Source organism: Merops nubicus, unplaced genomic scaffold, assembly GCF_000691845.1.
Source record: "Merops nubicus isolate BGI_N331 unplaced genomic scaffold, ASM69184v1 scaffold29020, whole genome shotgun sequence".
NCBI classification, from domain to species: Eukaryota; Metazoa; Chordata; class Aves; order Coraciiformes; family Meropidae; genus Merops; species Merops nubicus.
In genome coordinates this window covers 4,401-30,873 of record NW_008581323.1, presented here as the reverse complement: position 1 = coordinate 30,873, position 26,473 = coordinate 4,401, and the positions used below count along the sequence as shown (strand labels likewise).

Here is a 26,473-nt window from a genome sequence, read left to right as displayed (position 1 = left end):
AAATGAGTGACTAAACAGTGTGGCTGAGTGAAAGGATTACACTGGGTAAGTGTATTATGATTCACTGGCAAAATGGTGCAAAACATACTGTGTATGTAATAATTCTACTAAAAATATGGAAAAATATTTTTCAGAGGTGGCAACAACTCCATAATTGTAGAATTGCCAGAAATAGATTTTGTGAAGATTTTTTTTCTATTAACTTTTGTTATACTTTTTTATTACTACTTTCTGTATACAAGTAGTGTCTGTTCTCTTAGATTCTGTGTGACTCAGCAAAGAAAAATTTTAGTTTTATTTGGAACATTAATGAATTTTTTTCATTTTTCCTTTCAGAAAAGATGCAAATGCTGCATTGCTGAGTAACTTTGAGGTAAGTTTATCTGTGTCCATTTGATCTGTTATTACAAAAAGAGCTTTTTAAAGAAAATTTAAAACTAGAAACAGCTAGTTTCACTAGTAATGGGTGCTGTGTTATTATTTGGTTGGTCTCAAATCTATCAAAACAGCCACAAATATGTTTTTTTCAAATAGATGAGGAGCAGATCTTTAGAATGCCAGTAACTAACGTCAGCCTTGTCATATTGACACTGTTGCTGTGTGGTTTGTTGAATCCTCTTGCTTATGGTGGTTTGTCATTTGGGATTTGCTTCTCCACATCTTTAAACACTTGGTTTATTTGGGTAAGTGCCCTGGGTTCACTGGTGCTTTGCATGATGTGTAGTGCATCAGATCCCAAACCAGGAATATTGACACCCCTGGAACTGGGCAGCAATGTCTAAAATGTCTTTTTAAAAAATTTTGGCTTATGCTAAGGCAGTATACCACCAAGCATGTGGCACACTGATTGCTGTTAATTTTTTAGTGAGGTAGAAAGAAATGCAGTGTCCTTGTTGGCTTAACTTCAGCCAGGTAGGGGAAAGATTTCAGTGCTTTGTTTATGAATGTAATTTTTTGAGTGGTTTTAATAACCCAAGTGCTTTGTTTATGTTGTTGTATTGCTAAAGCTTGACAGTTGTGCAGCTGTTTCAACCTATTCTGAAATAAATCTTGAAACATTTTATCTTGAGGTGAATCTGTCTGGTACAGCAGAGTAACCATCTGGTGACTGTTAGAAGAGCTTTAATGAGGTGCTTGGAAAGAACTGTCTTGCCTAAGAAATAGCTGATATTATGTCAGCCAAACTAGTATTAAGTGTCTGTTAAAAACATGCTCTTGCAATACAGAAAATGGCAAGTAATTCAGAGATTAGTTATTGCAAAATCACATCTGCTTCCTTCTTCTTCCTTTGCTGGGATATTTGTTGGAATCTGGGTATTGTTGCCCTCAGAGGTTCAAGCAGTGGTGTCAGTTGTGGTGTAAAAGCTGTAAGGGTCATAAAGGTGTCCAGAATAGGGAGAGCTGCACAATCCATTGTCTGCTCCTCAGGCAGAACTGCCTGAGTCCTTTAGTTAGTGCATGCATGATGCATGTTAAAAAAGAGCAAGAGGAAGTGGAAAATGAAGTTGCTGGTGAGACATTTCCCTTTCACAGCAGTTGTCATGCCTGCAGCCTTTCCATCCTTTGCAGGAAGGGTTTTGCAGTGTCTGCAGCCAGAGGCTTGTGGGGCACAGCTTTTCACTGCTCTTCCAAGTCCTGGTTCCCCTAAAACTGCCAACCTCTTTCTCTTTGCTCTGCTTTCCAGTTGCACTCTGACTGGCAGAGCTAACATTCTCTTTATCAAGGTAATATTTTGCACAGAAAGTGGTGTTTGAAAGGAGTATTGGGGACTGACATGTTGTATGTCCTGTGCCTACATTTACTCTGTGAGTTTGGAGTTGTCATTGTCTGTATTTTCTTCACTTATTTATTAGGTAAAAGTTCCTAGTTTCAGTTTTGGCTTTCAGGTGAGGATTAACTACTGGTAGTTGATACACAAGGTGTTCCTTTTTCATGGAAGATGTGCTATAAAGTAACTGAGGGGTTCCTAGCTGATGATGTTCCTATTTCTCACTGTCTAGAAATCCAAGGATTTTATTTCTATGGACTTGTCAGTTTATAGTGCCGTTGGATCTGGATCTTGGATGAAGTCAGTTAAAAATGGGGGGATAAGCAGTTGGAAGTGGTCTGTGATTTTGCTGTGGTTACTGGCTCTGGATATACCATAAAGCCTGAAGCAAAATATCTGAAGACTTTTCAACCTGAAGTGATTTAATAGTGGAATAAAAGAGTAATTGTGGTGCTGTCTCAGCATTTTGCTGTGTATCTAGCTAGGATGATTAAAGATGTTGTATTGCAATGGATTTGACAAAGATAGTTGCAAAAATCAGTGTCTCCCTTGCCTGCAGACCTACCCCCTGAATCCTGCTCCTGCATTAATACTCACTGCATCTTAAATGTGAAGACAACTTTATTACATTCTTTTTGGGAATGTCTGCTTTTATTAGGTTGTTGCAATGAAATAGGGAGCTAATTTCATCTCTGTGGCTTAATGTAGCACAACACTGTGCTGGTCACTGTAACATTTACTGTTATTAATAACCCCACTGCAATTTACAACAGGATCCCTCATCTCAGGAGCATGAATAGGTCAAACCTTTATTTAATTGGTTCCCAGCAGTGTGGCAGTTGTAGATTTTACTTCTTTTGGCAGTTAATGTAAAAATCCATCTCTGTGACACAGAATATGTATCCATTTCAGTACTGTAGGTACCTCTGTCATAACCAATCCAGTAAGGCCATAAACTTGTGTGACATTTTGCTTCAGGCATCACTCCTGTTTAGATGGGAGCTCTGTGGTGGTTCAGCTGGGTATGACCCAACTCTGTTCAGGACGTAAGATAAACAAGTAGCATAGATTGATTCTGGCAGCATCTCCCTTGGGGCTCCTGGATAACATTTAACAGGTGCTGAAAAATCTGTTGAAAATAATCACAGTTTTTAAAAGCCAATTTGTGTGCCAATTCATATTCCATTGTCAAAACGTTTGTCATTTCAATTGCTGGTGCATTCACCAGAGAAGTTGGGCTTTTTTTTTTCTTGTTATTCAGTTAGCAGGATTTTGTGTTGTTCATTTTTGGTTTGCTGCTGTAATAGTTTTAGGAAAAATACTCTCAAGTGTTCTAAATCACTTTTTCTTTTCCTTAGGTGTTCCAGTTACTTACTGATCTTAAGCAGCAGCGCAAAGAGAGTGGGAAAAACAAGCAGAGTTCTGGTCAGCAGAATCTGAACACAATCATGTATGAAGTGAGTAGCACTGTGGAATTTCCTTTGCAACTTAGCCCAAGCTGGAGTCATTAATATCCTTAGGTCTATATGTTAATAACTGTATCAATTTTCCCCCAAACACAGTAAAATAGTCACTTTTCTGTGGTCAGTTTATTCAGGTTGTAGCCAACTGCACTGTCAGGGCAGAGGCATGCAGCTGCTCTTACTAAAATCTATCAAAAAAGAATTTGAAAACCCCCATTTTATAACTGTTTAGTTTTGTGGTTGTTTTTTTTTTCTTATTATACCAAATATTCTGTCCTTTTAAGACCCAGGGCAGAACTTGCTATCATCTGATGAATTGATGATACCGTGTAATTGTGATTGCAAAGCTGAGGCACAGATCCCATGGGGTATTTTTTTTATTAACAGAATTAAACTAATGATTTCCAACTAAAACAGATACATTTTTTGGTCAAAAGAATAAAATAAACCACATGTACAGATAGCAACATCAGTTGGATGCCAGATTGGTAATAGATGCTTAATCTATTGCTAGGAAGAGCTTTCAAAATCGTATAACACAAATATTAACATTTGAAATAAATTAGCAGCTTCCTAATAGCCTTGCAGTACGACCTATTGTGTCAGAGAACTGCACCAGCAGCACCAGGACTGACAGGCAGCTGAAAGCAGTTTGTCTTGCTCGCATGAGTAATCCTGTTGAGCAGTGAAACTACTCATGTGAACAAGATTTGGCCTAGGCTTTGGTTTTGTTTTAGTTCTGGCTTTGTTTGAAAAGGTATAGGGTTGTAATTCCTAAGCCTCATATTCAACAAAATAGGGGGCTTACAAAAAAATCTAATTTAAAGCTTCATGGAGACAAACAGTCTCTTCCTGTACCTCTTTGAAACAGCTGAGAAAGATCCTGTGAGTCTGTTTTGCCAGAATGCCCCCTAAAACTTTAATTGCCTTGTTACATTGCTACATGTTGAATGCCTGTAGGATGCTCCTTTTTGTGCATGGAGTGCATTAACCTGAACTTGCCAAAAAAATAAAAGACACAACTGGAAGAGAAATTTCTCCTTTCAAATAATTTTGTTACATGACAATGTGATGATTTGATTTCAGTCGTTATAGGAGAATAACAACTTTGGTTGGAAAAGGTCAGACAAGTCTTACAGAGAGGAGAGTTGTCTAGCACCTTATTGTGCTTTTAAAATGTATTTCTTAGTAGTCCAAGGAAACTGGTGCTTAAGAATACCTGTGATGCATATTTCATCATCTCTCCCTTATCTGCTAAGATGGATTATTCTATCTTGTTAAAGTCTGTTTTCCTTTACCTAATGTTTTTAGATGATAACAGATTTTAATGGAAATACTCTGGAAATACATTTGCATATTTTCTTATTTGCCATACTGATGTTGTAGCTTATTATTCCTCAGTAGCTGTTGTTTTCTGACCTGTGGATATTAAGTCAGCTTTTTTGGGCTTCTGACTTTTCAGATATTAATGTTTAGTTTCAAGATTTTCTGAGAAAGAAACTCAAGAGTATCATATAGAATTTTATGGGGTATTATTATTATAGATAATCTGTGCATGTGGTGTCCTACCACACATCTCTGTATTTGCAATCCAGTTAGTGCATCATGAATCAGTTGTATTGATACTTTTTAAGCTTTATGTAGAGCTAAGCAGTGTCAACAGATGAAGATTTTCTCCCTTAATTCAAAATGAGCATTGTCAATACTCTTCAGTCCTTCAGTTGCTGATGCACACAGTGCAGGGATTTCCTTGACTTTTCCATTGATGCTCATTATTTCCAGCTCTTCATTTGGGAGTCTAAACCAAGCAACATGCAACATTCAGGAAGATTCTAAGCTACTTCCAGTGAAAAGACAGCTGTGACTGGAATTTGAGTGACTTTTTTATCACCTTTTCCTTTTTCCTTGGATCTAATTGCATTGTGTGTTGTCTGTCTGCTACATGTGGTGTTGCTTTAAATAAAGTGAGCAGATGTTACATCTGCTGCAGAAGTTAGCTGTGGTTGGTAGGTGTTAAGTATAAAAAATGGAGCAAAGATAAACTGTCTCAAGTCAGATAAATATTTCTAACATTACAGTATTCTTGCAGATTTTTATCACAGCCCACCTAACCTACTTCTGTGAACTTTAAGAAAGCATTGCCAAATATGCACATAAAGGATGAAAACAACCATAGATTGGAGAGATTAATGAGTTATTTATAGCTTGGCAGTGAGAGTATCCCTGGCACTGAGCACAGGAAAACTTGGCAGAAGGCAACATGGATTTAAGGATGAATAGTATTCCACTTTTCTGAAGTGTTAGTGATTTTAAAAAACAAACAAACCAAATCATCAAAGAAAACAAAGCAAAACCAACCCAAACCCCATATATTGGTACCTTTTTAAGTTAGGTTTGAATCTGTAAATGTTCCTGTTTTTTAAAAGGCAAAGTCAATGTGGGTGATGCTGTTCAGCACAGCTGTCTTCACCAGTATAGTCTTACTGAAGAGAGAAAAATGTGGGTGATCTGTCATCTATGATAGCACATCAACTGGACAATAAAAATAAAAGTAGAAAGCCAATCTCCAAAATGTGAACTGACTCTTCCAATTTTTCTGAGTAGTACTGAGGAGACTTTTCAAAATCAGCTTTTTTCACACACAACTGGTAAACAAAGAGTAACCATGAAATAATGTATACTTTTTTTCCTCTGTTGTAGACACTGAAGTACATTTCAAAAACTCCCTGTAGGTACCAGACTCCTGAGACTGTGAGAAATTTCCTCCTAGCAATGAAAGGCCATAAGCTAACCAAGTAAGTAGAAATGCATCTTCAAATAAAAATATAAACTCCTGGCAAAGTTGAAAAACTGATTCCTGTGTACACAGTATGATAATCTCTTTGATTTTGATGTGGGCCTGTGTTTAGCAGTGTTATTTCTCAAATAGATTCCTGTCAGTAGTTTGGTTTTTAGCATGGTTTCATGGGGTCCAAGCACAAAGCTGAGTTCATAAACTATTTTCTGGGGAAGAAGTTGTAAATGGATTTTGGAGACAGTAAGAGAACTGATTAAAAAACCAAACAAAACCAAAAAAAACCACCACCAGCCCAAGCTCAGTTTATTATCAGTCTTATTTTTACTAACTTCCTTAAGCAAAGATGCACATTCCAAAGAGGCAAAAAAGGTGGCTGTGTTGCAGGGAGGTCTTAAGTAAATAAAATCCTAATATAGATGTGTGGGAAAGAATGTTACTATGAAGTTCAGTTTTATGTGAATCTGAGAATCCCAACTGGTACAGATCATCTCCTTGGGTTATGTTCTCTAATTGGCATTTAGCAAACTAAGATGTTCAACTTCTGTGCTGTTTGTCCACTGATACTCATGTCCAGGAGGATTTCTGAGATGTACATTTCAGTTACCTAAATACTGTGTTAATTGACCTTTTCCCTTCCCCTGTGGTTTCTAGTAAAGCTGGATGTAAAGTTCATTTTTCTTATCTTGGGAAATCCTGCATAGACAAATAAAAGACTTCCTTCACAGTTTCAAGAAGACTCAAAGGCATTTTTCCTCTTTGGCAGTGGTGCAGATGCCTGTTCAGAGCACTTGAAACATGTAATCCTCTCCAAGCTCTCTCCAGAGTGTGAGCAAAGCCTGTTGTAAATAGTCAGACCCAAAAGAAATTGAATCAGTTGACTACTTGCTTGGACAGCTCTAATCAGTCATTTGATTTTTAAAGTGGAAAGAACAAAGGTTTAGTTGCTTCTAAATTCCTCCTCTTTCCCCAAGAAGGAGTGGTTTACATTCTGTAGACACTGACTGCATTCTTCTTCCTGCTGGAAGGACTCCCAAGGAATTCATACTTTGGGCAGGAAGCTCTTTACTAATAATTTGGTTGTCACAAGAAGAACTGCAAAGTGAGAGCATCTGGAGAGCACAGTGCTACAAGGCAAGTTTTTACCCTGTCCAAAGCACAGGAAATTGGGTAGAAAGCAGATTGTCAGCTCTTGGGTTGATTTTCAGTGCCCCCTTTCTGCAAACAGTCACACTCACATCCAGTGTATCAGCAGCTCTGATCAGTGCTGCTGGGGTGCTGGTACTTGGAAGCTTTGTCATGGGTATTGTAACTTTGCTTGTAATGATTCCTTTTGTAGAACTAGAGTTCCTAGGTCAGTATGTCAGTGTTTAGTCCTCCTGTAGGCCATTTTATATAGCAAGATACTAATTTATGTAGTGGGCAATATATCTTCATTATTTTCTGACATGGGAGTATCAAAGCATGGAGAAAAAGCTCTTATTTCCTGTAAAGAGCTGATAGTATGGAAATGAAAGAAAGGACCTTAAAATTGGCAGAAAAAAACTTACTGAGTGGTGAGCATCATTCTTTTCTAGTAATGTGAAATAGTCATCCTGTTGGAAGTGAAATGAGCCTGCTGAGTCTGTACAGGGCAGCAGTTTAGGAGAGCACCAGGAGAATGCTGCAACACAGGAAAAAGCCAGCGAGGTTTAAAAAGGCAGAACAGGATTTTTCAGAAGTAACTGAATGAATTGGGTATAAGAGTCCCAGTCAAACTCAAGTGGTTGGTTATTTTTGTTTAGTTTTCTTGTGTTAAAACTCATTTCTAAATTTCTTTGTGGTAGAATTTGATGAGGACATCAGGTTTAACCCTTACAAAAAGGCAGGCAAGCTCTGTTAACACCTTAAGATACCTTCACTGCATCTGCTCCCCTGGATGGGGTCTTCAGGAGGGAAGAACTAAATGATGTTGCATCATAAAGCAGAAAATTGTAGCTACAAAATCTCTGGGTCACCCACAGTGTTCAGTGTTTTGTAGAAGATCTACCCAAATGTTCACTTCCCTGTCCCTGCTTGTTCTGTGAGCTTGACTATGGCACTACTGCAAAGGCTGAAATAGTGACAAGCTTTAAATGAGCTTTTTGACTATTTTTTATAGATGCTAGGTGGTGCCTTTGGTTTTAGATATCCTTTCTGCCCCTTTTCTCCAAATCAGTCTGCACAATAAGCAAGAGAATTACTTCCAGGTCACTTCCTTCTGTGTAATAGCAGGGGGATGAGTGTGAAGAGTCAACCACTAGTTCAGGTTACAAAATTACCACATTTATGGTTTATCAGAATTTAGATTGGACTATGAGACCTCAGTTTCTTGAGCATCCTGTACAACTTTGTCATCTGGCAAAGAACCCACCAGCTCTGCATTTGCTGCATACTTTGCAATATAAGAAACAGAATCATTCAGAGTGATCCTGGCACCACTTCTTTCTTCTAATCTTTTCCATTCAGACACTTCAGGCTCCAAGTATCAAAGCCCATCTGGCAACTTCTCCACACCAAAACACAGAAAGCATGTGCTGTGCAATTACTGTATAATGCACATGGTGTTAAACCACTTGAAGTAGTAATGCCTCCAAGGAAATTTTGAACTACCCTTTGGTTCATAACCAAGATAATTTCAACACTGCTCTGTTGTTAAATAAATGAAAAACCAAAGGCTTTAATCATTTCCATCCTGTGGATGGAGGTGGTATTTGTATAAAAAAACACTAGTGATTATATTCCAGTTACCTGGTAGAGAGCTTTCTTCTCCTTTGAGAGGCAAGAACCTGCAATGTTTGCTCTCCAGGACCTTGCTTGCATGATCTTGCTGTAATGACCTTTCCTCCAACAAAAAGTAATCAAGTCCAGAGCCTGTCTGCCTCTTCCTTTCTGCATAAGGCATTCAGAAATGTGCTCTCTCCCTTAATCTCTTAGCTGGTCACATGCTGTCTCTGCTGGTAGCAGTTTTCTGAAGGTAGGGGATTTGATTTAAGATACAGATTACTTGGTGTCTGACCTCAGTGAGGGCACAGCAGTGTTTTCTGTTGTCTCTCTGGAAGAGGAATAATCTGTTTACAAGGCTTGGCTGGTCAGAAACTCCCTGTCATCTTAGACTCCTTCCTCTGCTGTTGAAATGAATTCCTTGTTATGACTCTGCCTCTAATCAAAGAGGAAAAAAACAAGCAGTGCCTTTGTGCTGTTAATGAAGCTCAGCAACTTCTTTTCTAATACAAGGACTTCAGGGCTTTGACTATAAGAAGGATTTGCAACTCTATCTAAAAATCTGAGGGAGGTCGGTAGTGGGGTGAGCTGACTGCCCCTGCTCAGCTCATCATTGCAGCACTCGGGCACTAGGTTGTGCTAGTGTATGGGAGAATTTCAAGGTGGTGAAGAAAGACCAGAGCCATCCAGAGAAACGCCAAGAATTCAGGTTATTCATTTAAAGAGCAGAGCTTTTAATCAAGTGATTTATTTTTTCCCCCCCTGCCCTCCTTCCAGAGACCTGCAGTATTAACCAGTCAGAGTGCATTGCTCATCAGGCCACACGTGAGGTCCTGAAACCTTCTGCCTCCAGTTAGAGTTGTGCTGGCAAGTGGTGCAGTTCCTGTAAAATCACCTCAGGTCTTTTCTTTCTGTTATGGCTGCTGCTTGCTACTCAAAACAGCAGGTTAACAGACCAGCATATCCTTTCTGCTGAAACCCATCTGGTTTTGTGGTGGGTTTTTCTCACTAGTGTTGCAGGCAGAAAAAAATATTTTTTCTTAAAAGGCAGATTAAAGAAATAAATGCTAACATGTACAAACAACTTAAAGCTTTCAGAGTCAGGGCAGATAGCTGCCTTGCTAAATGGAGCAAATTCAAAGACATTTAAACATGTATTTCACTGATACAGTCAGTAAAGTACAGTAAAGCACTTTTTGCTTTCCTTATCAGTTATTTTGGTAAAACTGAAACTGTAAAACTGAGATATTTTTTTTGGTTTTTTTTTTAATGAAAAGCTCTGAACTGAGATTATAATGAATTCTATTATTACCTTGTTGAGGCCTCCAGCTTTGGCTAACACGACAGCACAGTAAGCCATGTTGTACTTGGAAACACAGTGTGCCACTAGCAGCTCATTTTCCAGTTTTAGTTCCTGGAATGGCTTCATATTTTGTAAGGTGGTGTGAATCGTGGTGTGTGAAAAGAATATTTATTAAGCTTGGGCTCTGTAATTATGGTTAAATGACAATTAACTCTACTACTGCTCCTTCCTTCTGCTGATAGCCTATCTGAGTGCTAATTTTGGAATAATCCAATGTCCAATCATTAAATATTATTATAATTTAAAAAAATTGAACACAAACATTGCCCTTTTTGTTTTTAAATCAACACATTCAAGGAAGTGTTGAGCTGAAAATCAGTAGGACTTTTAGAAAGTATTTTCCCTCATTACTGCCAAAAACTACAACAAATATAAACCTCTACAATATTAAAGGCTGAATGATTTACTTTGTGATTTTTGTCTCCTCCAGAGCCTTCAAAGTGAATATTCAGCACAAAGGTCAGGGTGGTGCTAGTTTAACAATAGCATCATTTAATAGTTTTAAAGAGACCATTTTATTTCCCTCTGAACTGACAGAAATTAACCTTTTGATCCTGTGATCTTGATTCAGTTGAGGTTTTATCTGAGTTGCTGTGCTTGACTCAGGGCTGTTAGATTTGACTCTTAAGGATTCTCAGCTGGTAGTAGAATACCTGTTTATGTGTGCTGCTGTTGCTTTATGGTTTTCCTAGCAACTAGAAAGTGTACATTCCTGAGGATATATTTGCCTCTGCACAGAGATGTTTTAGGGGTTTTTTTTTAGCTCTGTGTACTCTATCTTGGCACTAACACTGTTCTTTTCTTACCAATGCACATAGATCTTACTAGAAAAACAAAGCATGCATACATATGTGCTTACATCCAGTCTGGGAGTTCAATAGCTAAAAAATGGGCAATACTAGCACATATAATACCAGGTTTTGGTTAAAATATAAATTGGCTCACTGCTGACTGAATAGGATACATTTTGTCTGAATTTACATAACAGTGTGTAACTGTATTTATTATTTTATAGACTCTGTCCATTCATTATGCACGGCAAAAGTGTGCTCTGTTCTGTCTACCCAGATAATGAAGTGTGATCTTGAACACAGGACACTGGTTTGTTGGTGTTTTTTCTTCTAGGAGAACATTTTATTTGATTGTGGAGGATTACAGTAGTGTACATCCTCAGACACAGACCTCAGACCCATTTTCTTCTCCTGTAAGTGCAAAAAAACTGGATTTTTGCCTCTCACAGCCTGAGTTTTCTATGTCCCAAAGCCCACTCCATGTCGTTTTGCCCTCAGCTGGAAGGGCTGATGTTGGCTGTAGCTGAGTCTCAGCTGGGGGTGGATGTGGGGAGGCAGTGCTGAGCCTAACAGCACTAATTGCCATTTTGGGATTTCTCCCTAGGCAGGGCCTGTAAGACTCTGCATAACGAACGATTAACTCTGATTAGTGGAATCTTGCTTTTATGTGAGAAAATGGCTTGCAGCTGTCACTCATCTTTTGTATTTATTCTTCTCTTGAATGAGCAGCTTTCATGTTCCAAATACTATTACTAAAATCCAGGCAGGCAAGAGAAAATACAAAGACTTACTGTTTTTTTGGGGCAACTAAGCTGAAAATATTTTTCAACCTCTTTTTAGATGAATGGGACAGTTATCCTTTTTGTTTAATGAGTGTGAGTGTAAACATGTATGCTATAGAAAGTGTAAAGTTGGATTCATCTGGGTTGGGAAAAGTTTGTTTTCTTTTTTAGATGTAATGAAGCATGAACTAAATTGAGGCTTATCATGTCTGCACCCATACAAAATACTGCAGTCAGCACAGACACTGCTGCACGTTCAGGCTTGCAGTGTTGGTGCCTCCCTTAAAGCTTATTTCTGATGGACTTGGGGACATTCAGGTTCTAATTTGTATGTGTTCCAGCAAGAAATCTCAAGTATGCTGAGACTCTGATCCTGCCAGTTTTTGTTATCAGTGTCAATAAAAGTCAGTGCAGTGGGTACTGAGCTCCAACATGTGCTGCATGCAGTGACACGCTGCTTACTGCTCATGTTGAGGGCTTAGTAGTCCAGTTTCCTGCTGCAGTGCTGAATTTCAGAAGTATTTTGTGAATGTTTGCTTCAAGGGTACTACTCTAATAGCAGTAACCTTCTGGTCCCTCCATTTGTTACAAGTAGGAAGGTCAGAGATTGCACACAGGGAGAAGAGCTGCGACCAGAACATGAAAAGTCTCCTGAGCTGCTCTTGGATCACATGCTTGGAGCTCCTGCCTGTGTTCTGTACAAAGAGCAGGAGGAGCTGCTAATGTAAGCAGAGGTAGCTGTTCATGGCTTGCACACATGCATGTTTGGCATTTCTTAAATAATCTTAGCAGCTGTGTATTTACTAAACAGAAGAGAAGATGTTACTGTTCTCTGTTGCAGGAGGAGCATGTCTGCCCACGCTAGTACCAACATATCAGGCCAGATGTCTTCAATTACAGTCAATTATCCCTTTGCCATCTTGCAGTATTTTGCCAAAATAAAGTAACTAACTTCCATCTTGGTTATCAGAATGATGGTGCAGTATTTTGCCAAAATAAAGTAACTTCCAGCTTGGTTATCAGAATGATGTTCAGATGGATCAGCAAATAACTGGTTAGGCACCAATTTTCAGATGGCAGCTATTGAATAGTTGGTCATTTCTCTATGTCCTTAGATTCAATCTCTATGTAAATAAAACATGCAATGCTTAAATCATAATTATGTAATCTTAAAATGTCTACAGATTATTTTAGTGTTAATTAGTGCTCATGATTTCTAAAACCCTGTTACACTACACAAGCACCTTCAGATGAAATGTGTCATTTGTGTAGCTTTTGGGTTTTTTGCACCCTGCTGCTGATTCTTTTTTGATGTTCTGAGTCGTTCTTCCAGTAGGGAGCTTTGCAGATGAAAAACAGGCATGAAATTTCTCAGATAACCCATTTTAATGACTTACTTGCAAATGATTTCTCATTCTTCTGTACACATTTTAAAACCTGCAGATGTTCAGAATGAGCCTTTGCTGAAATAATGCTTTTGAGATCTGCTTTTCTTGACTGTGAAACTTCTATCTATTTCCTAATGAGTAATTGTGATGTTAATGGCTTATAAGCAGAAAGTCTTGGAGAGGTGACCTTTTTTATTGTGTCCTGTATTTCTTGTCTTCAGGAAACAAGAACAGTTTCACTAATTGATTGTTTTAGTCATGATATATAGTTTGGTTTAATTTATATCTGTTCTTACCTGCTCTGCCAGTAATCTTTCAGTGATAAACATGATGGAGTGCTACTTGTTTTGGAATACCTTTGGATAAATTAGATTTGCATTCTTTAGCAGAGGCATGATATGGCTTTGGCTATGTGATTGTGTTTATTTGGCTCTGGCAATGAATTTCAAAACTACTGCTTTGAGAAGGAAGAATATGAGAAATTTTATCATTGCTGTTCTTTTGTAAAAGTCAAATAGTGTGTTTTGTCTGGAGATGTGGTGGAGCCATAGGGTTGGAGCAAATGTGAAGAAAGACTTGTTTGAAAAGGCTCTGATGTCAGAGATGGCATGTGAGTGTGTAAAGTATGAATTAATTAAACAGGGAATGCAAAGGTCTCCCTTTGTTAGTAGGGCTTTGGGAGGAAGGGGAAGTGTTTTACCAGCAGATATCCTCATGGCTGTCCTGTGAGAGCAGAAAATGTTGTCTCTGTTTCAGATGTCTGGAAACTGAGGCACAGAGACATGCTTGGCCAGGGACCACAGAGGAATTAACACTGAAAGCCAGGACCAGTGTCATCAGCTGTGCCTCCCATCAAGTGCTCCAGGCACTGAAGCAGCCCCTGGCCTAGCTCTTGAGGAGACAGCACTAACTCCTTCATGTGTTCATTCAGATTAATTGGCCAGATTTTTATTCACTGAAGATGTTATTTAATATTCTTATCTCTGTAGAACTTCTGCTTTTATGGCAGTGATGTCTTTCACTACAATTTTAGAAGGGTAGGATTTTTCCCTCACTGGTTCCTTAAGTGACCTGCTCTCAATTTTAATTTTGGTCTAAGGACTCAGTACCATCAATATTAAAGCCTTTCTTTACTTCTGTCAGTAGTAAATGGCAGCAGTTAGAAATATATTATCTTTTTGACAATAAAGTGGTGCTCTCAGGTCAGTGTTAAATTCAGCCATGCATTTAATAGCCTCTTGTTGTAAACATCAAGCCACCAAACAGATACAAGTGATTAGCATGGGAAAACAAAGGAGGTGCATTCACTGCTTCCAGCCCATGGAAACATGTTTGGCTTTCATCCTTGATTCTCCAGAACCAAAGCAATCTAATAAATCTGGCTAAGCAAGCTAATTGAGTCCTTCACATTGTCTGTAAAATCACAGCATTCAGAATTTAAGACCAAACCCTGTGCTGTTAACAGGAGAGGGAGGAAGAATGTCAACAGTTACTCTGCAGGAAGAAAGAGAAGAGTCTTACTCTCTGTGGAGTGGCAATGGTGATCCTTACTGCTCTACACAAGACACACTAGAAGTGGGGGCAACCTTGAAGAACCAATTTGATAGTTGGCATTTTGTAGAAAACAATTTGAGACCACTGTTAAGATATTTGTTTTATGAAAGCACTTATGCATCTTTTTCAGGAGTAAATTGATGGCCCTGCTTTGAAGGGCAAATTCAGATGTGCAGGTAGAAACATCTTCAACAAAAATAACAGCTGTGAAATCTGAAATCATTGTGAAATCTGCCACACTTGTTGGCATGTGTCCAGGTGCCAAATATCGCTTTCTTGCAAGCTTTTTCTAAAGACTGAGAAATATCTTCTGATGTGGTTTGGTAGAAATAGGAACGAAGATTAAAAGGATAGGGTGGTACTGAAAATGTTGGAGCTCATTTTTAAACAGACATTTTGAATAGTACTGTGGTTGACCTAAAATTGAGTTTTCCTTTTTTTAGTTTTCTCTTGTAAAAAGTTCTAATTCATTATCCCCTTCTCCAATTTTGAAATGTAGAGAGAGGGGAAAAAAAAAAGGTATATTTGTAAAGGAAATCTGAATTCAAGATCTTGAATTGTGTATGTTTTTTAATGGGAAATGAATGTCTAGGAGGATTTCCTGCAGCTTTCTGTTGTGAATTTTTAATATTTCACAAATGTTGCATTTAAAAATTGCAAGCTTTTCTTTTGAAGCTGAAACTCATTATTACAATTATTTTCCAACATTTTATAAAAATGATGGCAGAATGGGTTGGCACCAGGTGGGACAATAAAAACTTTTCTTTTTTTCTTTTTTTTTTTTAATTTTGGGCTTGTTACCAGCAGGCTGGACCTAAAATCAACAAATAGCTCCTTTTTGGAGCCATTTTCTGTTCTCTAGGCTGTGAATACACATGACAGAATCTTTTGGTGTAAGGAGGGCTGATGTTTGGTAGGAGCAGAGCTAAGACAGAGTTGTCTTAACCGAGCTCAGGTCTGCTGTGGTCCTGTTCATTTTAGTTCCAATCATTTGCAATCATGGATGTCTCAGCTGAAGGAGGTCTGTTAGATCATCCAGTCTGTGGTCACACAGGATTTTTCCTTCAGGAAACATCAGCCAGGAAGATCTTAGGCTAGTGCTGTTCATTTGGCATACTCAGAGGCTAAATGAAGGGCTTCATTCTCTGTGGGTGCCCTAAGGATTACAGTCAGTCTGTTGTCATGGGCACACCAGAGCAACGTGTCACCTGTCAGAGGCTTCTCCCAAGGCTTCCACCTTGGTCTTTGGACAGGTACTGGTGCATGTACATGAGTGATGAGGTACTGCAGTGCCTGCCCATGCTGGGAGCTGTTAGCTGGTGTTAGAATTCAAGGGGATGCTTTGAAATGAGACAATTCCTCTGAAGTATCTCCAGACACGTAGATGTGGACCTGTTGGTTGTAAATGCCTGCACAGGAGAGCTCAGGGCTGTGAACTGCAGCATCTGTGTTCTCCAAAAAGCCACCCAAAGGTCCAATAAACCAGGAGGAAACTCTTCAGAATCAGTTTAAATATGCATTAAAGGTACTCTTTAAATAATAATAAATTTCAAGCTTTAGTTCTTCAAAATCATAGTTCACTGCTGGGCTGGGATATTGTGCACATCAGCTGTCATTTGCCCTAGCCCATGATGCTCTGCAGTAGAGAGGTGCTGCATGAATGTAGTTGGCTGCTAGGAGAGGCTGTTCTCAATTAATAATCATCCAAGACTTTTTTTTTTTTTCCACCCCCAATATACACTCAAGTTCCTTTATTCATTGTATCTATTGTTATTATAGCTCACTTGTATGCCTTTATTATAAAATTGCCTTTATTACTGTTTCATACCCCCTTTTAAACATCTGTTGTTTCTTCAGGAGTGTTGCAGTGTTGTGCTTTTCTGTTCTAAAACACAAAGCTCAGATCATTAGCCATGCTGCCATTGTGTGGTCAGTGCTAATGTTCTGGGCTTCTGAAATTAATGAAAGATGCATTACTGGCATATGACAGCTGGTTTTTATTTTGTTTGTAGAATTATTTCTATTTAAGTAGGGTGTAAAATGAGTAAATTTTGGCTGCAGAGCTATTGCCTAAATGTTGTGGTTTGAATTTAATGAACACACTTGTTTGATCACATCTTCTGAAAAAAAAAATTATATTTTTGTTTAGTGTCAATGAAATTCTCTGCCTCATAGCCTTTCTTTTCTGTTTTAATGATCAAAATATTCTAATGGAGATTTGTGAAGATCTTGTGATTTCTTGTTGGAAAAAATAGGGCTAATAGCTGTTGCAGTGGTTCCAGATGAGCTTAATGATGGTTCTGAATGGCTCGGGGGCTTTGCCACTGGCTGCAGTGGTGCTAAACTGGCTGCCTGAATATCAAAGTCTTCTGTATTTAAGTACCAACATCAAACAAATTTTACTGACTTTTCCACCTTGCAGGCAGAGGAGAATGGAACTTGGATGATTAAAAATACAAGTGCACAAGGATTCATGCTAAAATGAAACAAGAAGCTAATAGTCATTTAAGTGCTTTTGTGCTAAGGCACAGGACCCCAAATCTGAATGCAGAAAATCACTTTTTTTCTGCTTTAGAGTGTAGACAGATAATCAGAATTGTTTGAATTATTGTAAATTAATGAATTATAACTTGTCTTTAAACCATAATAAATGACCATACCTTTACAACTCATTCTAATAATGTAGGAAAAAATACATGGGCTTAAACTGTGTGGGATGCAGAGAGTACATGTGACCAAGTGGTTTCAAGCTGTTTGGTTGGGTTTGTTTTCTTGACTTTGCTTTTGCAGTGGGCTAAAAGAATAAACAAGCTATTGCCATTTGGCTGATGGATTGTAACTTCTTAGGTATGATAATTGTTCCTGTGGTTGTGTGTTCATCACAAAAGAGCCTGTGATCTTTGAGAAGTTGTTTAGCATTTCTGTAACCAACAGTGCCTGTTAATTAATGTTTGTACATTAATGATCTAAAGTCATCTGCCTTGCCACCTTAGACTAGAGATGGCAACAGTCTAAACACACAAGGAAGTACTCTATTTAAAATACCCAAGTGATCATGGCCATTAAACCACACTGCAAACCCACTCAGAAACTTAAACTATCAGGACTGCCTTTGCCTCTCACCAGTCATTTTGAGGGATCCTCAGATTATATAGTAATGTGGATTGTTTTATGCTTTTCTTTTAACCAGAGCAGAAAAGCTCCAGTTGCTTAACCACAGGCCTGTGACAGCAGTTGAAATACAGCTGGTAAGTAACAATGCTCCTGGCTCTTCAAAGCTTTAAATGAAAGCAGCTTTAACCTCGAAGATCAATTGAGTAATTACTTTCTGATGGGCAGTGATTGAATGTATCCCTTTATGCACATCTTTATGTTCATGGTTCCAAATCCACTCTCCTTCCTGAGAGACCTCCTGAGAGACTTGCCCATCTTTCTCTGAGACAGATTCTCCACCTCCACTTGCTTCAGTGTCACACAAGAAGAATGCCTGATGCCATTAAAGGTTAGTTAAAGGATTAGGAAGGAGGATATATTTAACCTGAGTCTTTTTGTGGCTGCTCTGGAGTCAAGCACTCCAGTTTTTGACAGCTGTGATGACGTGGCTGTTTGATGGCAGGGTTTTATATTAGAGTAAAACCAAACACACTGAAAAGGAGTGAGTAATGACTAATAGAGAGTTTTGAGCAGTGGTGCAGAATGAGAAATGGATATAAACAGACTTTCTGATGGAAAGTAGCCATTGTCAATCTGTTACACCTAAATCTGATGTAAAGAGGGATTGTCACTGAATAGAAATAGATGGTTACATTTCTCTCAAATATCTCCTTAGGAATACAAAATTCTGTGGTTACAAAGGGATTATTATAATAAGGATATTCTTTTAGTAAAGTTCTCTTACATTAAGAACATCTGTTTATAATCTTACTCTAAAACCAGACTGTGTAGTAACAGGATCATATTTAGCTGCAAAAAAAGGGAGGATTAAAGAGATACTGGTAGGACTATTTTTCCTCCATAGCCAAGGAGTAGATACTATAATATTGAAGGCATTTCATAAAAGAATGCTTCTAGCTGAGCAATTAATACCATGTTTTGTTATTGAAGAGATCAATGTCAAGTCATCAACCCAGCTAAGGGCACCAAGGCTTTGTGAGTTTTGCTTAGGAAGTTATTCATCAGCAGTGCTGTATGGTCTGTCTCATACCTTCCTTAGCTTCACGTGCTTAGATTTATTATATTCCATGTAGGCCATATACTGTCTTTTTTTCCCTTTTCTTCTTGTAATGCAATAATCTTTTGCCACTTTCAGGTGGCTGTGGTTTTGTCTGCCTTTCCCTTCCTGCCTTCATTACCATACCTAGTTCCTCATTATCTTACCTATCCATAAAATACTAAAAGTAGCTTTGCACCATGTGTCATATTTGAATGTAAGAAATTTGGGGCTTTTTTAGGTGCCAGGTTTCTGTAGTGTGTCATACTTTAGATACTCCAAGGTTTACAATGTCAAAGTTGGATAAAACTCATTGCTAAAACTTACAGAATCCAGATGTGGGATTTGAGTTCCATGTTAGCCCATTATTGTATGTAGCCCTTCTCTAACAATCAAAAGCAACTGGTGAAAAATGTCATGTTCATACATTTGGGGACCAGTCAGAGTTTGCATTGTCATGGAGGTATTGGGGGTGCAGTTAATTCTGTTCCATTGCAATACCCATGTACTACCCAGGACACGTTTCTCCAAAACTAGTATTACAGTAATCTAAGTTGACTGGATTGTTAACAGTGTGTTAAATTAAGCCTCCCCAAAATTGCAGTACATTTACTCTTTCATCAAAGCACATCAAAGTCTTTTGAGCTCAATAACTGCTAGGAAACTGCAGGCCATTCCTGTTAGTGAAACACAGACTGGAAGCCAGAGCAAGGAGATTATTTTGCTGTTTGATTGCTGTCTTGAATCATTCTGATTTTTGGTGAGAACAGGGGAAACAGATTGTAGCAGTGCAGCTTCTTTGAACACACAAAACCTGTCTTCTCTGAGCAGCTTTGAGTATAAAACAATACAGAGCAGGAGAGGCTACCAGCATTTTGTTCTCTGATGTCAGTAGGGAGATTAACCATAGAAAGATTTCATTCAGGCAGGTCCATTCACTGCAGTTGATGGAGGAGAGACAACCTACAGGGAGGAGAATACTGGGTCTGAAATTGCCTTGATTCTCTTTTTACTGGAATTGTCCCTTCCACTCAAAAGCATTTGAGTTGCTCCTAGAACAGAATGGGAAATAAATGATAATGAAAACTTCTGACCACTTCATATAGTGTAGGTGAATTAATCTTACTTTTTAAAAAGCTTTAAGCAAAATGCCAAACAGGCCATATCTCTGTCTCTCACTTGCCCAAATAGTTCTGATGTCTCAAGCTTGGAACTCAGGGCTGCCTGTCCATGGAATGAAGTCAAATTTACCTCAGAGGTTTTTAGTGGCTGATGTGAGAGGATAGTTGTATTTGCTACTGCTTGTTGCTTTTTTGCCTGTCCAGCTTTTTGGCTTTTTACTTTCCCTCTATAAAAGTCTTTTGTCTTTAGCTGTATGTGAACCATAAATCAATTTTGATAAAACTATACTTAAGCTCAAAAAAGAAATTTATGTTGTGATCTTTTGATCTGAAGTTCTTGTGTAAGTCTTTATGCATAAATTTCTGTATTTGTTCATATTTCTCTTTCTGGACTGTGTGCCAGGGTTTCTTTTCAAACAACAATAGCAACAAAAGCAGCATGAAATTCTCATTCATATCCCACAGGGTAAAACACTGTACACATTGCAGCTATCTTGACCTCCTCTTTTAATCTTTAACATATGTTGTTCCTGGCTCAGTGACTCACAAAGGAGGAAAAAAAAGACAGTGATGTTGATCTAAGCATGACAGCAGTCCAGCTTTACTTAATGCTGACCCGTGAGGGGTTTGAAGATTAAACATCTTCTTCTTTAATGAACAAATTGCTCCACATTCTTCTTTCTGAATGGAAAAGTAGGTTTCAGTTCTGTGCTTTTTAAAACTACATTTCTGTCTTGGAGAGCTTCGTACATCATCATAGGTGCTCTGCATACCCAGCCTGGCAGATTGTCTTTTCTTCTTGAACAGGAAATAATCATGTAAAGTGTTCTTCTGGAAAACAGAAGATGGTAGAGGATCTGAACATTTCATTTTCTCAACAATATATTTTGCTTCCCACTTTGCAAACTTGGTTAATTATCTCTGAGGGACATTAATCCAATCATTCAGTCTGTTTCTTTTTTATGTGCTGTTTTTCTGTTGCCATGTTGGTGCTGAACAATTTCCAATTACTGCTCAAAGAGGAAGTACCAATCATTTCCTCATAAAATATATACCTCCTACACTGCTGTTAAACTATGTGCTTGATAGCACAAGTGATCAGACGATCAGAAGTGATTGGAAGTGATCAGAACCCCTATTTCCTTTTTTACTGTAGTTTACTGTTTATTTTTTAAATAGAATTCTTAGTTATTTTTCAAATAAACAAAAGCTTTTAACCCACAGGTTTTCCTCTTTGGTGATGCTCAGGTTTGTTACCCATCAAATATTGCTTGTCCTTGAGACAGTTTCTTAGTTCTTTCAAACTTCTTATGGTCCTTCAGTGTTGCTTTATTTTTTCTTCAGCATTTGCAGTGTGTTGTCATGTCTTAGGAGGCTAAATAAAATAAATATCACCACTGAAAACTTAAAAGCGGCACAGTGAGGAGAGTGAAGTCTCATACTTTGCTTTTATTTGAGGAAGTAGAAAAGATAAGGTATTGTTATAATTAGGGAAAGCATGTTCCTAAAATGTTTGTCCTTGTCTAGATTTTTTTTTTTTTACTCAGTGAAACAAGTATGCACATGTGTATGTGTCTGTGTTCATATTTTGTGCTTACTTGTGAACCTGACACTATATATGCACAGTTTTGCACACTTATTTTGTGAATAAAGACTTCAGTCTTTGAAATTGTCTTGATAGTCAGGCTGTTATTTTCTGATTTGCCTTTTCAATAAATAAAATCGATAAAAGCTTCTGAAAACGACTTCCTGCCATCAGAATTTATCAGCAGGTTTTAATGTGACTTCAGTGCTTAATGTAATTCTGTTGTTCTGCTCTGAGTTGGTAGTCATGGTTGTTTTGTTCCTCTGAGAAATTCATACATGGTGCTCGTTTTAAAAAGCTACTGTTAAAATGTGCAGCTGGGAAAGGCTGTGTGGTAGTAAAATCTTCCACATACACATTTGTTTAATAAGCACAGCTCTGGCTCCAGTAGCAGCCCCATTGCTGAGCAAGGCATCTGCCAGGGCTGAGTTCTGCAGTTGGTGAGGGATTGGTCTTTTCCTTTTCTTGTAGCAAGGTTCAGTGGTGGATGTTGGATGCTGTGTGAGAAAGCCTGTGCAGAGATGTACAGAGAGAGGCAGAGTAAAATGGGCATCCTTTTCTTGATGTCATCCCCATTTAGTAAATGTTAGCCTATTTTTAAGCTTCAAGTCCAGTTAAGTTAGTTGGACCTCTTGTGTACTTGAAATAAGTCAATACATGAGCTGTGGCTTCACAGCTGTAGGTCCAAGGTGCTTAAGCAGGTGAAAAATTAGTTATTAGACTTCTAAATAAAGGTAGCACTGCTCTTGAAGGTGAGCAGTACTGTGGCTTCAGCTGCCTCCTCAACGTTTTGTATGTGTTCCACAGTGCTGAAGATCTGGCTGCTTTTATCAATACATTAATCAATAAAATCAGAAGCAACTGCAGGTCCTTGGGCTCAAAAAGCCTGTACTAGCTGCAGGGGGAACATGCCTCATTTATTTTTTAGCTGTAAGAATTTTATGCCAGTTGAGTTACCCAATAAAGTTTTCCTGTTTCCTTCCCTGATCCCTTCTCTGGCTGTCTTGTACATGATATTATTTAGAGCATTAGCTGAGGGGTATGAATGTATTGCAGTGACAGTTTAATAACTATCAGGTTTGAGTGAAGTAGAAATTACTGAGGCTGACTTGGCTGAGGTGGTCTTGACCCTGTAGTTGTATGTCACAGAAAATACACAGTGTCTATGTGTGACTGACGTTGCCATGCTGTAAGATTTGCTACAATAACTCATTATTTTGGGATAGTATAGACTTGAATGCTGAAAAGCAGTAACAACTTGGGAATTCTTTATTCCCAGAAGCAGCCCAGCTGACATGGCTTACTGCCTTCCTCTTGGCTTCATTTCAAGCTCTCAGCCCTGAGAAGGAGACATGCTTGTCTTGCTGCACATCAGGGTGCTTTTTATCTATAAACTGTGCTACTGTGACATTGTTCAGTTCTGTTACTTGCTCAAATACCTGCATGTTGAAAACCCACAGTTCAGCAGAGCTTTGGTTGCTGATCCCCTCCACGTGGCATCATCTCTGAGGACTGTCTACTTGCATGTGCTGTGTGTGGCACTGCCAACATAAACATCTTATGTCATATGCTTATTAAAAACATTTGCATTTGTGTTTTCCTTTAGTATAAACTTTGCATTCCTGACTGCTTATGGTTTGAATCTGACGCTTGAGCAGTTTCAGACATTTGCAAGTTAGAGGTTAGCAAAGCTTTTTGATGGATGTGTTCTCATATACTGGTAAAATTCTTGCTGGAAGAGTAAGTACTTGAATAGAATTGTTTCTTTTTGCTTCTTCGGCTTTTTCTTACACATAATTTCTCTTCTGAGCATCAGAATATCATTTCCTAGTACTATCAGGAGCAAAGGTATTTTATAGTTGCAAATCAGAAGACTGTGAACATCTGAATCTAGAATAAGCCTCTGAGTGACCTTCTGTTTCCCTTGATAACTGTTTTCCTTGAGGACAGTTTCATTTGTCTCTTTATCTGCATGCTCACTGTGCTTGATTTTGGAATGTTTCCTTCTGGCATGCTGCTTTGCTGCTTCCTAATTGCATACATTTTCCTAAGCTGCTGCTCAGGCTGCTTCTCTGAGGAGTGGGAAAAAAATTGATTTGTATAGCTTATGCTTTTGATCTTTTGAACTCTTGAATAATATCACAGCAAAACAGCACTGAAGCATCAGCTTGAGTCATCAGCTGTCCATCTTGCCCAGTGCAGAGTTGTGTTTATCAGGAGCTCCTGGTGTGAGAGCTGGCAGTGAGGATGTGTGGCTTGGGGGCACGGAGAGGTGAGCCCTTGATGAATTTGCTGCAGTAGTTTAAGGAGTTGCTGCTTCCCTGTGCCAGAGACTAGGGGTCTGTCAGCAGAAGGGAATGTGGAGCTACGTCACCCACTCCTCAGTGCAGGATCTGGCATCTTTCTTGAAGGCTGTTTTTTCTCAACAGGTTAATGAGACATCAGTTACAGCACCAAAGCATCTGAAACATGAGAGACTTTCCTTTCAGCAGCTTGCTGCTCAGGTGTGATTTCTTAAACTGCCAGAGCAATCACCAGAGCTCATCTGTCAGTGTCCTGAGTTGTATCTGTGGTTTGTCAGTCTTGCAGGCTCCTGAGTTCAGCCAGTACAAGTCACAGCAGCAGGATTGTTCATACTGGGAGTTGGGGCGTTGCTCATCCCACACTGAGGAGCACAAAAGAAGTTCTGATCAGATCCTTGTGTCTAACTCTGGCTACCTGAAGCAAACACCTAAAGGAGTGTTTGTAGAAGAAAGGGAAAGGTGATATATAGGGAAGGATAAAATTTAATGGACTTAATGTGATCCAACAAATCAAATCTAAACTAGGCAAGGTGGCATTTTGCTGGAAATTGGAAAGCAATGGGATGATAACAAATGTGGGAGACATTGGCCACTAAGAGAGAAATCATTCTGCCTTAAGTGATATTGCCTGTCCAGAGGATGTAGGGTTCCTGCTGCTATGGGGCTGTCACCTTTAAAATTCAATGTTATGGTAATTAATAACACTAATCCAGCCTCAAAACCAGGCTGATAAAGGTCTACACAACCTAATGGCATAGGTCATCTGCAGAGTAATGGTTTTGTCAGCAGAACTGGCAACAACAAGTGTACGTACACACCATAACAGACTTGATTGTGCAGTGTTGATGCTCCAAGGTGTGTTGGGCTGATCACCTCTGAAATGCCACCTAGAAGGCAATTGTCTGACACCACTTCAGTAGCTGCAGAAGTCCCTTCCACAGAAGGGTACTGTGAGGAGGCTTTGGGGTGTATTTTAGCTCACAGTGTATCATATATATCATGGCTGGTGGTAATGGGAGCCAGGGCTGGTTTTCAAGCCAGGGTCCTACAGCAGTTTGTGCATTAACTGTACTTGGAAAGCCACTCCACAGAGGATTCCATCCTTTGATCTGGATAGCCCCACAAAGCAGTCATTTGCAAATGGATATTCACTGTCTGCCTTTTGCTGCTCGAGTGGGTTCCAGCCTGCTTGCTTTCCTCTCGTCAAGGACCTGTGGATAATGGCTGATGAAAGATGATCAGATTGTGCAAAGAGGGCTCATAGGACATTGAAGGGAAAAAAAAAAAAGTTAATTGAATGTACTGCTCTGCTTTATCAGGAGGCAAGATGCATCAGAATAGCTGACAATTTATAGCTAGAACTGATTAAGCCTGCGTTGACTTGGAACCGTAATTAATATAAATCAACACTCTTCAAAGGACATTTTAAAGAACTTCATATAAGAAAGAAAATCTCAAATCTCAAATCCCACAATCCTAATTGGTTTCATTTGCGTTTGAAGGGTTCTTTGGCTTGCTTTTCCAGTCCTCTGACAGGCTTTTCCTTTTAGCAGCTGCCTATAAACTGGGGCAGTTGTTTTTACTGGTAGCAGTGATACGAGTTCCCACAGCTCCACAGTGAGAGTAGGTCCCTAATTGATCGTAGGGAATTTTGTTGTTGATTCATGACAGCAGGGTTTGTCTTGCTCAGAGCTTTTATACACGCCTTTTATATTCAGAAGTCTCACAATCTAAGCAAATTCCAATAAAGCAGAGCTGCTGTAGGATTAGGTGTTTTCTTTTATGGCCTGATTACTTGTAGTCTAGGTACTGGGTAAGATACCAAGGTTCAGGTAACCACTCACAGGTTATCTCATTTCAGGTCTCACATGAAAGCACAGGATTTTAGGAAAACAGGTCTGGAAGGTAGGTCTGCATCTGACCTAAATGAAAAGCCTGGCTCAAGATACTGCTGTGTAGGTTGAGAGAGGCTTTGGGAGAAACCAGGGAGGAAAGTCTGTTCTGAGTGTGTTTTCCTTGTACAGAAATCAGGGTCTCGTTATGCAGTGCCAGTTGTGGTGGTTAACAATGGAGCTCTTCTTCCTCTTTTAAGTCCTGTAAGAGTTCTGCTTTGTAAAATGCTTTTGTAACGAGCTCAGACTGTGTCTTGCACCCATTGAGAATAGAATTTCCCAATTAGTTGTGTCCTTCCGTTTGGAGCTGAGGCAGGCAGTGCTGATTTAATGATTACAATAGGTTGTTTTTTGACCTGCAGATGGTGGAAGAAAGCGAGGAAAGGCTAACAGAAGAGCAGATTGAATCCCTTCTCCAGACAGTCACCAGTATTCTGCCAGGGGATCCAGAAGAACAACAGAGAGACTCAGCAATGGCAGCAGAAGACAAAGGTGACCAAGCGTAGGAGGCACCTAGACCAAAGCTGGCAACAATTTCAGCTTGTGTTTTTCTGGTTCTTACTTGGTACTAGTTTAGTCTTGTATTGGACATCATTGTAAAATATGTTACAAGTTTTTATTGCTCAGAAGTGATGAGGGAACTGATTGTTTACAAGAAAACATGGCAAAGGACACTGTTGTTTTGGTGTTTTGTCATAAACAGGGACAGCAGTGACT

General features: G+C 39.0%; 1 protein-coding gene across 1 annotated transcript; it reads left to right on the top strand.

Annotated features, from left to right (window-relative positions):
- Positions 1 to 336: 336 nt before the first annotated feature.
- CRCP (CGRP receptor component) lies at positions 337 to 26,262 on the top strand (the record flags this gene model as incomplete). The annotated part of the gene is made up of 5 exons (XM_008949604.1): positions 337 to 373; positions 3,127 to 3,225; positions 5,932 to 6,026; positions 17,836 to 17,893; positions 26,119 to 26,262. Coding segments are annotated over 5 exons (433 nt in total), but the record flags the coding sequence as incomplete, so codon positions are not given.
- Positions 26,263 to 26,473: the final 211 nt, after the last annotated feature.